Source organism: Astatotilapia calliptera, chromosome 14 (assembly GCF_964374335.1).
Source record: "Astatotilapia calliptera chromosome 14, fAstCal68.1, whole genome shotgun sequence".
NCBI lineage: Eukaryota > Metazoa > Chordata > Actinopteri > Cichliformes > Cichlidae > Astatotilapia > Astatotilapia calliptera.
The window spans coordinates 1,152,501-1,165,754 of NC_137435.1; the positions used below are offsets into that span (position 1 = coordinate 1,152,501).

At 45.8% G+C, this 13,254-nt stretch overlaps 1 protein-coding gene across 3 annotated transcripts in view; it reads right to left on the reverse strand.

Annotated features, from left to right (window-relative positions):
- Window positions 1–12,744, reverse strand: part of atg16l2 (ATG16 autophagy related 16-like 2 (S. cerevisiae)) — a 20,014-nt gene extending 7,270 nt beyond the window's left edge. Inside the window, exons 1-7 of one of the 3 annotated variants that reach the window (XM_080289169.1) lie at window positions 12,384–12,744; window positions 10,970–11,027; window positions 10,627–10,702; window positions 2,168–2,241; window positions 1,409–1,660; window positions 772–873; window positions 346–435 (exon numbers count right to left, since the gene is read on the reverse strand). In XM_080289169.1, coding sequence (XP_080145295.1) covers window positions 346–435; window positions 772–873; window positions 1,409–1,660; window positions 2,168–2,241; window positions 10,627–10,702; window positions 10,970–11,027; window positions 12,384–12,552 — 821 coding nt within the window. In that variant the 5' untranslated portion in view covers window positions 12,553–12,744. Of the gene's footprint in view, window positions 1–345; window positions 436–771; window positions 874–1,408; window positions 1,661–2,167; window positions 2,242–10,626; window positions 10,703–10,969; window positions 11,028–11,810; window positions 11,890–12,383 lie in introns of those variants that run through there. The other 2 variants (XM_080289167.1, XM_080289168.1) reach the window with 2 other exon arrangements.
- Between the last annotated feature and the right edge of the window lie 510 nt (window positions 12,745–13,254).

Here is a 13,254-nt window from a genome sequence, read left to right on the forward strand (position 1 = left end):
ATTACAATGATCTCAATAAAAAGTCAGAATAGTTTTTATTTCAACTCTAAGAGAGAAAATAAAATAAAACACAGAAAATTAATGACCTGCTGCTCAAATTTGATTTCATGATCTTATTGTGAGAAAAGCTCCTGAGATCTGAAGAGGCAGACGAGGTCGTTAGACCCGCTAACTCACCCACCTCATCCTTATCTCTCCACTTCAACACGATTGCTTTGTCGTCTGTTGCTATGACAACTCAATTTCCCTCCAGGATTAATGACTTTTGTGTGTAAATGCTCCTGAGGTCGTCAGTGAACTCGTGAAAACTATATAATAAAATAAAACAAAGGCGTGATTGATGACCTCACGAGTCGCATGGGTTTTCGTTCCGTGGACGCGTCCCGTTTCTCGTTCTTTGGAGACGTCGATCTGGAGCTCGGAGCACTTGATGAGCTGAAACACAAACATGTTTTATTCTGACAGTGACAGGAAGTAACAAAGTAGTCTATTAATCAATCTTTAGAAGCTTGTAATGGCCAATAAACCAATAAAGTTTCAGCACAACAAAAATGACAGTAAGTGAATGTGATCAAAAATAAAGAAATTATTCAGAATATTATTGTCTCAAAATCTTTAATATTTCAAAACATTCTCGAAATCAAAATTAGACTTTTTTTTTTAATTTGTCAAGGTTTCAAATGTTTATCAATACTTTAAAAAGTATTTTTAAAATTCTGTTTCAGTGTAAATGTTTATCAAACCCGTGTCGTGCGTTTCATTTATTCTTACTTAGAGAAACCTGAAGAGGGCGATGTAGAGCTCGGGGGATGGACAGCTGACCTGTCCAAGTTGACCTTCGACCTGGCTGCGGCCTGGGTTGCCTCTCGGGCTCTGAAACAAACAAAGAGATGCCTGTTTGGATCCACACTGACCCTCCTGCAGGTACACGATGAACAGGTGTGCGCGGTGCATTCAGGTACAGGATGAACAGGTGTGCGCGGTGCATTCAGGTACAGGATGAACAGGTGTGCGCGGTGCATTCAGGTACACTGATGAACAGGTGTGCGCGGTGCATTCAGGTACACGATGAACAGGTGTGCGCGGTGCATTCAGGTACACTGATGAACAGGTGTGCGCGGTGCATTCAGGTACACGATGAACAGGTGTGCGCGGTGCATTCAGGTACAGGATGAACAGGTGTGCGCGGTGCATTCAGGTACAGGATGAACAGGTGTGCGCGGTGCATTCAGGTACACTGATGAACAGGTGTGCGCGGTGCATTCAGGTACACGATGAACAGGTGTGCGCGGTGCATTCAGGTACACGATGAACAGGTGTGCGCGGTGCATTCAGGTACACGATGAACAGGTGTGAGTGGTGCATTCAGGTACACTGATGAACAGGTGTGCGCGGTGCATTCAGGTACCTGGAGCGGCGTTCGTTGTGGCTGTTCATCCGAGCTGCGGCCTGGTTTTTCCGCTTCATCACCTTGGCCAGCAGTTCTTCCCCTCTGACCGTCTCCTGCCTTAGTTTCGCCTCCGCTGCTCTCTGCTGCTCCAGGAGAGTGTCGTACTCCACCTTCAGCACCGTGTTCTGCCCTTGAACCTGCTCCACCTGTGCCTGCAGCTCCTGATGAGCATCAGACACTCGCGACAGGCAACGCTGCTCCTGCAGCAGCCTGAAGGTGGAGGAAAGAGTAGGTCACACCAGTATGAGGTGTCATGGAGCTGCGCACACAAACACTGGAGGCAAACACCTGAGACTCAATATGTCAAAGTAGAATATGGATGTTTTTCTAAAGTTTACAAGATTTGAAGAACACATTTCAAATAAAAACATAAAATAATAAAGAGGTTTGCTGTGTTTTGACAAAAAGGATAAAATATATTTAAATGTTTGAATATTAGAGTAAAGAATCTGATTTTTTCTTTTATTAAAAATAATTTCAGATGGTTCAGATATTTGAATTATTGCCAGATGGCGCAGCGCCCCCCGGTGGACGAGCAGCAGAGTCTGATCTAAAGTGCAGTTTGAGCTCAGCTGTGAGTCGATATTCTACTCAGCGAATGAACAAGGAAAACTAGAACGAGGCTCCTCCTCCTGCTCTCTGACCTCAGCCTGAACTCACCTGCAGCAGGTTTTTACACCTGACTGGTGAGCTGACAGTCTCAGGTGTGTTACTCACCTGGCATGCTGCTCCTCCAGAACGCCGTCTTTGATTTTTATCTGCTGCGTCAGCTCCACCACCTGATAGGCTAACTGGAAGCACAGAGAGGGAGGGAGGGGTCAGAGGTTACTCGTGGTCGTGACTTTTACCTGGGTGAGGTTAGCGTCACGCTGTCACATGTCTGATTCTGATCTGACCTCACACAGAGCTTCATGAATCGTATCATTTTGAAAAAGCCTCCTGCGCACACAAAGGTCATGACACTAACATCCCTCTGCTCACTTACAGAATGTACTTGTTTGTAACTCTGCATAGCTCAGCCTCTGCTGTGTGCTTATGAAGCCAGAGCAGGACCAGCAGCAGCTCTGACCAACGTTCCCTCTAATGTTTCACGTGTCTGAGCGAACACACAAACTCCCTGAGCAACAGCAGACGTGAGCACTGTGGTCACGCCAGCACGAATCCATCCAAGTTACATGTTTATTAAAATAATCACATTACAGCGTTTACATGTATGTTCGACGACTTTTAATTAACTGCTTTAGCCCACTTACAATGACAATTTAAACAAATCCTGTTCCTGACCTGTAGCACGTCAACACTACTGGAAGTAAAAATAACTTGAACTCCAATTTTGAAAAGAACTTTTTTCTATAAAGCTCTGACTTGTATGAGTCTGTGGTCTGGGAGAGAGTCTGTAACTCTGTCTGCAAATACAGTAAATAATGACCAATGTTGGCCAATTAATTATATAGTTACTTGTTGCGACTTTCATCCGTAAATAAAGCCGCGGCCGGCTGAGTTGGTTGTGTCCCTGTGTCGCGCCTCCAATAATCCATAATGAGTCGTACTTGTACTTTGCGCATTTATTTTAAGAACAAAACAAACATTTGCGCTTTCAATCAATTTACAAATAGCACATGGATTAACTGGTGTGCCAAAAATGACGGTCAACAGAAAAGTTTGCCCACAAACCACTCACCCAACACCTGCTGCGAACACCGACATCAGGTAAATAGACTGTGACCACACCCACATACCATCACCTGAGACGCAGGTAAAGCTATACACCTGTGCCACCAAAACAAAAAGGAAAAACATAAACATTGACTTTGGCTCTTACATTACTTCTTCAAAAAAGTAACTGAGTCATGCAAACAAAGTTTTTTGCAGCTTTTACCTAAAAATGCAGCCAAGATGTTTTTAAACAAACATTTCAAACTATTTACAGAACAATCAGCTGTTCTGCATCAAATCTGATGCCACACAGATTATTTGTGCCGCTCCAAAAAATAATTTGTGTCCACTATGAGATGAAGGAGAACAACAGCCTGATACCTGCAGGCCTGACAGCAGCAGATGTGTCACTGCTGTAACACCTGTAACACTCAGCAGGCGCCTCATTGTTCTGACACACAACAACACTACTGACTACACTACACACTGACTACACACTGACTACACACTGACTACACACTGACTACACACTAACTACACGCTGACTACACACTAACTACACACTGACTACACACTAACTACACACTAACTACACGCTGACTACACACTAACTACACACTAACTACACACTAACTACACACTGACTACACACTAACTACACACTGACTACACACTGACTACACACTAACTACACGCTGACTACACACTAACTACACACTAACTACACGCTCACTACACGCTGACTACACGCTCACTACACGCTGACTACACGCTGACTACACGCTGACTACACGCTCACTACACGCTGACTACACGCTAACTACACGCTGACTACACGCTAACTACACGCTCACTACACGCTCACTACACGCTCACTACACGCTCACTACACGCTAACTACACGCTGACTACACGCTGACTACACGCTGACTACACGCTAACTACACGCTCACTACACGCTGACTACACGCTAACTACACGCTGACTACACGCTGACTACACGCTCACTACACGCTCACTACACGCTGACTACACGCTCACTACACGCTGACTACACGCTAACTACACGCTGACTACACGCTGACTACACGCTGACTACACGCTGACTACACACTACACACTGACTACACGCTGACTACACGCTGACTACACACTACACACTGACTACACGCTAACTACACGCTGACTACACGCTGACTACACACTACACACTGACTACACGCTAACTACACGCTGACTACACACTACACACTGACTACACGCTAACTACACGCTGACTACACAGTACACACTGACTACACGCTAACTACACGCTGACTACACGCTGACTACACGCTGACTACACACTACACACTGACTACACGCTAACTACACGCTGACTACACGCTGACTACACACTGACTACACGCTGACTACACGCTGACTACACGCTAACTACATGCTGACTACACGCTAACTACACGCTGACTACACGCTAACTACACGCTGACTACACACTACACACTGACTACACGCTAACTACACGCTGACTACACGCTGACTACACGCTGACTACACGCTGACTACACGCTGACTACACGCTACACACTGACTACACGCTGACTACACACTACACACTGACTACACGCTAACTACACGCTGACTACACGCTGACTACACACTACACGCTGACTACACGCTAACTACACGCTGACTACACACTACACACTGACTACACGCTAACTACACGCTGACTACACGCTGACTACACACTACACACTGACTACACGCTAACTACACGCTGACTACACGCTGACTACACACTACACACTGACTACACGCTAACTACACGCTGACTACACGCTGACTACACACTACACACTGACTACACGCTGACTACACGCTAACTACACGCTGACTACACACTACACACTGACTACACGCTAACTACACGCTAACTACACGCTGACTACACACTACACACTGACTACACGCTAACTACACGCTGACTACACGCTGACTACACACTACACACTGACTACACGCTAACTACACGCTGACTACACGCTGACTACACGCTGACTACACGCTAACTACACACTGACTACACGCTGACTACACACTCACTACACACTGACTACACACTGACTACACACTAACTACACACTGACTACACGCTGACTACACACTCACTACACACTGACTACACACTGACTACACACTAACTACACACTGACTACACGCTGACTACACACTCACTACACACTGACTACACACTAACTACACAAGATTTGTGCTAAACCTCGCAAATCCCTCACATCTCAAAACACCACCGGCACTAAAACTTCCCCCTCCCTAAACAACTAAAGGCCATGTTGCCATATCATTCTTTGATTGGTCCACATGGTACATTTTTCCACCAATAGGAAAGGCTGGGAGTTTTGGTGTCTTTGCTCACAGGCTTTCGAGCGTTTTCCTTATAAAACGCCGTTTTTACCGTTTCTTCCTGCAGTAAATATAAACAACGACAGTATTCAGGAAGAAAACCAAACATTGCAGATATTTTATCATAACTCTGGTTTTACGTGGCCGATCAACACAATTTAAAAACTGGTATAAAGTCCACACTTTGTCCGTCAGTTGTTCGTCTGTCCTGCTCACATCTCCAGTGGTTGTACACGTTGTCATTAACGTGGCTTCACTCCACATCAGCCGCTTTGCTAAAACACCGGCGTCGCACATAAGGACGCTGTCACAGCCTGTCAGCCACGTCGATTAGCTGCGTTTATACGAATGTGAATCGCATCATTGGCTGGACTCTGGGATAAGGTGGCATCGTTCTGATCCCATACGGGAGCAGCCACTCACTGACTCACACTGCAGAACAGGATTGTTAAAGTTTTAATGTTAATTTCAATTCAGGTTAGATTTTTTTTCTGTGTGCAGAGACCTGCAGCACTGCGCGATGGCGGACGCGCACAGCTTAGAGGGAACATTGGTAAATGGCCTGTATTTGCATAGCGCTTTACTCGTCCCTAAGGACCCCAAAGCGCTTTACATATCCAGTCATTCACACACTGGTGATGGCAGCTACATTGTAGCCACAGCCACCCTGGGGCACACTGACAGAGGCGAGGCTGCCGGACACTGGCGCCACCAGTAGGGTGAAGTGTCTCGCCCAAGGACACAACGACCGAGACTGTCCAAGCCGGGGCTCGAACCGGCAACCTTCCGATTACAAAGCGAACTCCCAACCTGACTCTGACAGGCGACGTTTCCGGTTCGCCCCTCGTGAACAGTTTTATTTTATTAATCACACAGAAATATAATGTACAACAATTATGCATATTTCCAACATGAAATAGTATCAGAACAGGCTGAATTCCAACATATATAAGATAGATAATGAACAGGAAGTACAAACAACAACAAATAAATAAATAAAATAAAAACAAACCCCAAACAGAATCAAAGCAAAAAGAAGGATAATTAAAAGACATACCTGATACCTCAGGGGTTTTCAGATCTAGTTCAATAATCATATGATTCAGATCCAGAGCTTGTGTTTTTGAGAGGACGAGTTCTTTGTTTTCAGAAAACAACATTTGTGAATGAAGAATTTGCCCATATTAATTATTACATTTAGAACATGTTCAAGCTTCTTTTCTTAGAGAACCAAAGATAAAATCATTTTTAGAAAATTCAAGTAAGTTTGGAATCTGTGGGAAGAGCCAGTAGTGCACATCGTTCCACAGGCTTTACAGAATATACAGCCATAAAATAATGTTCTGTTGATTCAATATCCCCTCACAGAAAGAGCAAGAATTATTATCAATAGCAAAGCGACGTCTGAGAGATTCTTTGGAAGAGTAAATACCAGAGAGGATTTTGTAGCGGACCTCCTGAGCTTTGGGAGGAATCGGAAGTTTTAGGTCATTTTTTCTGATCTTTCTTTTCAGCACCGGAGAGCAGATGTGGATAAAAACATTAGTAAATAATTCCCAGATTTTTTTAGACTGTTAGCTGTAATGTTATGCTGTAAAGCGCTATATAAATACAGGCCATTTACCAAGAGTTCAGGGAGGTCACAGTCAGGGTTTTGACAAAGATTATATGCTGTCCATAGAATGTTTTGAGGGATAGTAATTAGTAATTATTTGAAATTCTTTGTTATTTATTTGCAGATTATAATTGGTGGTGAAAGCTTCTAATAGAATTTTACCTCTATCATCACTGCCCAGATGCCCTTACCGTAGCATTTTAGTTTCCAGCGTTTATGTAGCGACAGTTGCACAGTGGAGTGTTGTGTGGGCTGTAGTTATGTTTGTATATTCATTTCCAGTGTAATACAACGTGCTGGTGAGAGGAAGACAGCTGTATGGGGAGTTTATGTCAAAATCACATCTAAGTAAAGATTAATTCCACATAGATCTGAGAATATTTTGCTTGGAATGTGAAACCAACGGCTAGTCTGACTTCTTAAAAATGACCTAAGCCCATTTATTTTCAGGGAGCCATTTAAGCTGTCATATTCAATAGCTTGCAAACCTCCATCTTCGACGCGTTTGACTAAATTACCTTGCCTGATATAGTGGGTTTTACGTTTCCATATATAATATCAAAGTGTAGCTGGTTAATAGATTTGCTGATTTAGGCACTCCTACCGCACATGCAGGATGTACTGGCCTGGAGATACTTTCCATTTTGGTGAGAAGAATTCTACCCAGAATCGATAAGTCTCTCTGAGCCCAGTTATTTAAACGAGTTGGATTTTCTCCCAAATATTAAGGTTATCTAAATCAGTCTTATTCTTGGTTATATACACACCCAAATATTTGACAGTGGATTTAACAGGAATATTAAGTGTTAGAAATAGTACAATCATTTAAGGGTCAGATCTCACATTTGTTTAAACTCAGATTTAATCCTGAAGCTTTTGAGAAAGTTTCAATAATCTGCAGAATTTTGGGGATTTCATTCAGGTTATTTCGTTGTATCATCGGCTAACTGGCTGATAGAGAGCTCTGTACCCAGGATAGATGTCCTACCAAACTCAGCATTTTTAATCAGTATGGAAAGCATTTCTGTTGCTGCCATAAACAGCAATGTGAGATTGGACATCCTTGTTTTATTCCTTTGCAGATCCTAAATCTTTGTGAGGTGCCACGTGGAAGACACACTGAACTGTTAGTATCTCTGTACAGTAATTTGATTACATTAATGAAGTTACCTCCAAAACCGAACAAATCAAGAGCTTGGAACATAAATTCATGCTCTATCATGTCGAAGGCTTTGTAAAAATCTAAAAATAGAACAAAACCTTGGTTTTCAATTAGGTAGTTGTAGTCACTCAAGTCCAAAACAAGGTGGATATTATTATGGATTGAGCGGCCTTTTATGAATCCAGACTGAGTGTTTGGCCCATTTTGGGCCCATTTTGGGCCAAACTGCAGCTCTTGCCTCCCGTCCTGTCTCCGGTCTCGTTTGCAGAAATCTTGCTTGCAGTAGACGCCTGCTCCTTGCACACCTGGGAATCCTTAGTTTCCACAAAGCTTCTCGGTAGCGCCTCATGGTGAACTGAACTATTATTTGTCGATGTCTACCCGCTTCTTTTTTCCCTAGACGATGGACGGCGTCCACAGTGTTGCCCAGTGCGGAAGCCCAACGTGGCGCGACCTTAGCCAAGATGTCGATAACTTCGTCATTTTTTTCTTTCCAGCCTGGATTTTCAAGTTCCAAACCAGACAGTTTAGCCTTACCGACTTTTATATCGGCTGCGTTCATTGCAGCCAGCTTGGCGATGTTAGCCACCGTTATCATGTTGTTACTTAGCTGCACGCCGAAGTCATCGATCTTGTTTGTTAGCTTGTTAATGGCTTCTATTACGGAGTTGTTGCTTTCCACACTTTGGGACACAGTACCCTTGCTAGGTGGTGTGGGTGCTTTGGTGGGCGTAGGTGGAGTTTCTCTTTTCACTGACGGTGTTGAAGTCTCCACTGCATATTCGTGGTCAGCGGGTGCAGAGCTCTTGGAAGCTATCGCTGGCTTAGCTGAAGCTTCTGCTTTTTCCCGCGTCATCTTCTTCTTTAAATGGCAGATTGGGTCCGTTCAAAAGGTTTTAAGAGGTGAATCTAGTCCTTAAAACCCACAGGCAAACACAGCAAGCTACTTGGTATTCAAAAGTAGAGTCTAAACAGGTCCACCGGGATGAGTGCACGACGGCTTAAAAGAAGTTGCCTGCCCCGACAGCCATGCTGCCGGACCGCAGCCAGACCCTCCCCTCGTGAACGTGTCTCTTCCTGGTCTCAGAGCGTTTGTTGTGGATCGTCAGCCTGCAGGCCGAAGCTTGTGGAGCAGCTCAGGGTGAAGTGGTCTGCCCGCCCTCGGGCTGCCTGTTCCTCTCACTTTTATCACACCGATCACATCTGCTCGTCGGCTTTATCACAAGAGGAAGAAGTGGCTGCTGTTGCTCGGTTACAGTCTGCTGTGTTTTATCACACGGCCTCAAAGAAAAACAGGAGCCAAGCCGCCAGGAACGAGCTGAAAGAGCTCTGAGCGTGACCACGGAAACAGGTGAACAGCTGTTCATCACAACAACAACACCTGCTGCTGCTCATGAGCAGGACATAAATCTGCATCGAACTGACGAGAACTGAAACCCCCGATCGGTGGATCTGTTAATAAAGGTTCCTGCTGTGAAACCTGCACAGCGACATCCAATCAAAATCCTTGATTTTATTCAGCGAAACTGTGGCCCCGCCTTCTCAGACGGCCTGTTAGTACAGTAACCTCACAGCAGCACAAACATGGTCCAGAGCTCCAGCTACAGACACCTGCGTCACCATCCACTTGCCAGTCAAATAGGCCACGCCCCTTTATTCCATAACAGGCGAGTTACAGAAATAAATAACTCATCTGAGAACAGCGTCCAACCATCTGAAAGCTCCGTGACTCCAAAACGTATATTTTTGTGCTGTGACGCGTCTCCAATAATCCAAACTGAGCCCCACTTGTATTTTATTTATTTTAAAAGAAAACAACAAACTTTGTGCTTTCAATCAAAACAAATAGTGCATGTACCAACTGATGTGCTATAATGACGCTCAGACTCACCCAACGACGCTGTTGCGACACTGGCATCAGGTAAATAACATGCAATCACCTGAGGTGCAGGAAAATCTAAACACCTGTGCCACATGACAAATACACAAAACATAAACATTTCTTAGGCTCTTACAGTCCTCCTTGTACAGGTGCTATGAAGGAGGCAGTTGGCTACAGAGACCAACCAGTTGGAGTTGAGGCTGTGAACACGTCTATGGGGACTACCTCACTGCTGCCTCTGCTGGACGTCAGAGGAACTGCAGTTTCCAGGTTGGAAAAACGACGCGTTAATACCCAAAAACCTGCGTTCTACCTGAAGGCCACCAGATGACCTCTGACCTTTGCAAGCACTGCTGACTTTGCGGGCTGAGTCACCCTAACCCTGGCCGTAATTGATCATGTGATCACTCTGAAAAGGGGGGCAGGTTTGCTCTGACCTCTCCCGTGGTCTTCTTCAGCTGGATGCTCTGCTGCTGCAGGGACGAGAGCGGGGCGCCGCCCGCGGGGGGACACCTGCACACACAGAACAAACACAGCCTCAGCACACACACGCTCGTTTTCATATCTTAGTGAGGACACCTCACTCATCTCATCCCAGCCACTTACCCTAACATTCAAAATGAATGCCTAACCATGACCTGTGATCCTGACACTACAACCACAATGAGAGTCTCAAAAATGTCTTAAACCTTGTGGGACCAGTGACTACTGTAGTGTAGTAACATACCAATGTTCTGTGCTCACAAAGATGTCTGAACATGTACAAACACAGTGAGTTACCTGGCGGCGCTGCTCAGCAGTCCTTTGGTCAGACTGGTTTTCTCCAGCAGCTGAGTGTCTGCAGACAGAAAGGGGGGTCAGAGGAGGCGGGGCAGGAACCAGGTGCTCCAGGTTTGTACCTGATGAGCACCTGACTGACAGCTAGGACCAAAAAACCAGGACAACATGTTTTCACTGAGATATTTTTACTCTACTATGACTTAATTTTATTATGTTTCCCAGCTTTCATTGACTGAAGCCAAACTCCATTCAAAATCTGTCATGTTTAACATTTTTTCATTCTGCGTGTGCGGCCTGATGATAAACCAGCAGCAGGCTGGTTATCTGTCACACATGACTCACTGCGCAGAGGAAGTGAGGCGACGTGTGGTTTAATAGTTCCGACAACTTCCTGTCCCTGAATGTCAGCAAAGTATGAAAGGAGGGTGGACGTCGGCGAGGTTCAAAACACTGAGCAGAGGGGTTAATGATCTACTCACCACAATAAAAATATAAAATGAACCAGACTCCATTCAAAAACAATCTGATTTTACAGGAGGGTGAACAGGATTATACTGGATGTCTGACTGGTGGGACAGGTTGGACGACTCTCATCAAACTTCTGCCCGTCACAAATTCCATTTTTGGTTTCAGAGCTGCTATAACTGAAAAATATAAATATATAAAACATCGTCACTGAGAGTCCAACTGAACCACAGTGTAGTTGTCGTGATCAACAAGCCTGAATCTCAGCCTGGTTTCAAGAAAGTGTTAAAAATGCTGATTATTGAACGTATGAAATGTTCTTTCGAGCTGTGGTGACGAATGCCGACTGCAGTCTGAGGTTTGGGGCTAAGCTCACCTTTCCCTCCCTGTTGTCTGTATTCACGTATCCCATCGCTGGCAGTGGGGACAAGCAGTCGCATGAAGCTGCTCTGGAGCAAGTATGGCTCGCAGTATATGTTACCATGGCGATGAGTAGAGTTAGCCCTGAAGTTACCTGGCTGAGATGGAATCCCATCTCCCTACATAGGGCAGCTCTACACCAAACTCTATTAAAAAGCCATCTTTTTTGTCCCTAAGTAAAGCAGCTCCTTCTGTGACATTTCCCGAGTACAGGGTTAAACAGGCTGATTAGTAACGAGAGCAAATGCGAGGACGTTAGTTCTGGTTTAAACATATTTACTTTTGCTGGCCTTTGATGAAAACCTCTTGGTTCCCCAATACAAAGCCCTGATTTCTCTGAACCAAACCTCACTCAAAAATGATCAGTGTCTTTCTTCGTGCAGTAATTTCTCAGCGTCAGCCTGTAAAACCTCACTGTAACTCTGAACACTAACTTAATGGGTTTTTAAATGTTCGGCCCGGTGACTGCTGCTCTCAGACCGCCTGTGATGGATTTAAAGGGGATAAAAGTTGTACTTGGTCGTCGTACAGAAGCGGATCAGGTCCTGGAACATGGCGTGCTGGCTCAGGTCTCGGTGCTTCAGCTCTCGGATGATGTGTCCCTTCCAGGACTCCTCGGATCTCCCGCCGGCTCCCGGTGCCGGAGGCCGGCTCCCCCGCGGGGACACTCCGCGGGCGTTGGCTGTCACAACGGCCATGATGCCGGCAGCCCGGAGAGCTTCATGCCGCGGGCAGAGGCTCACAGAGCGGCCTGAAGTTCCAGGCAGCCCCGCTCTGAAACCCCGGCTCCTCTCACCGCCGCCATGTTGCTCACTCCTGCTGTTGTTTACGCCTCTTCTTCTGTGGTTTGTTTTGTTGTCGTCGTTAACTTTTGGGGCTTTTCTCACACTGCTGGGGGCGGGGCGGAGGCGCGTGCCCGTCTCTGTGGCTCTCGGCCAATCACCGCCCGCTCTGCTCTTAAGGAACTACAAACATGCCCTACCGGTGTGTTTGTAGTCCCGCTCGATATGACGTCAGCACCCTTTTCTAAGGCTTTTAAAGTTTTACGTCACTGCAGCCAGCTGCTGCTCTGACTCAGTCCCACCTGGTCTCAGGGCAGCCTGGGGCTGCACGTGCAGAACGGAAGTTCAGGTATTAGGAGGAGCCTGCTGCAGGGGCCCGGGCTCACATCAACCATGCTGAATCCAGAGAACTGATGAGCTCTGGCCTCAGCACCAGGAGCGCTCTGGTAGGCAGCGCCCACTTCCTGCCTACTCTGAATGATTCTAAGGTTTTCACTGAGGTCTCCTGGCTGCATCGCCCCCCCGCCGGCCGCCTCGCTCTCATGGTTTTTTGATGTGATGTCATCAATCTTCACATCCCTTTGCCTTCATGTTCATTTCTGACCTGTTTGTAAAAGG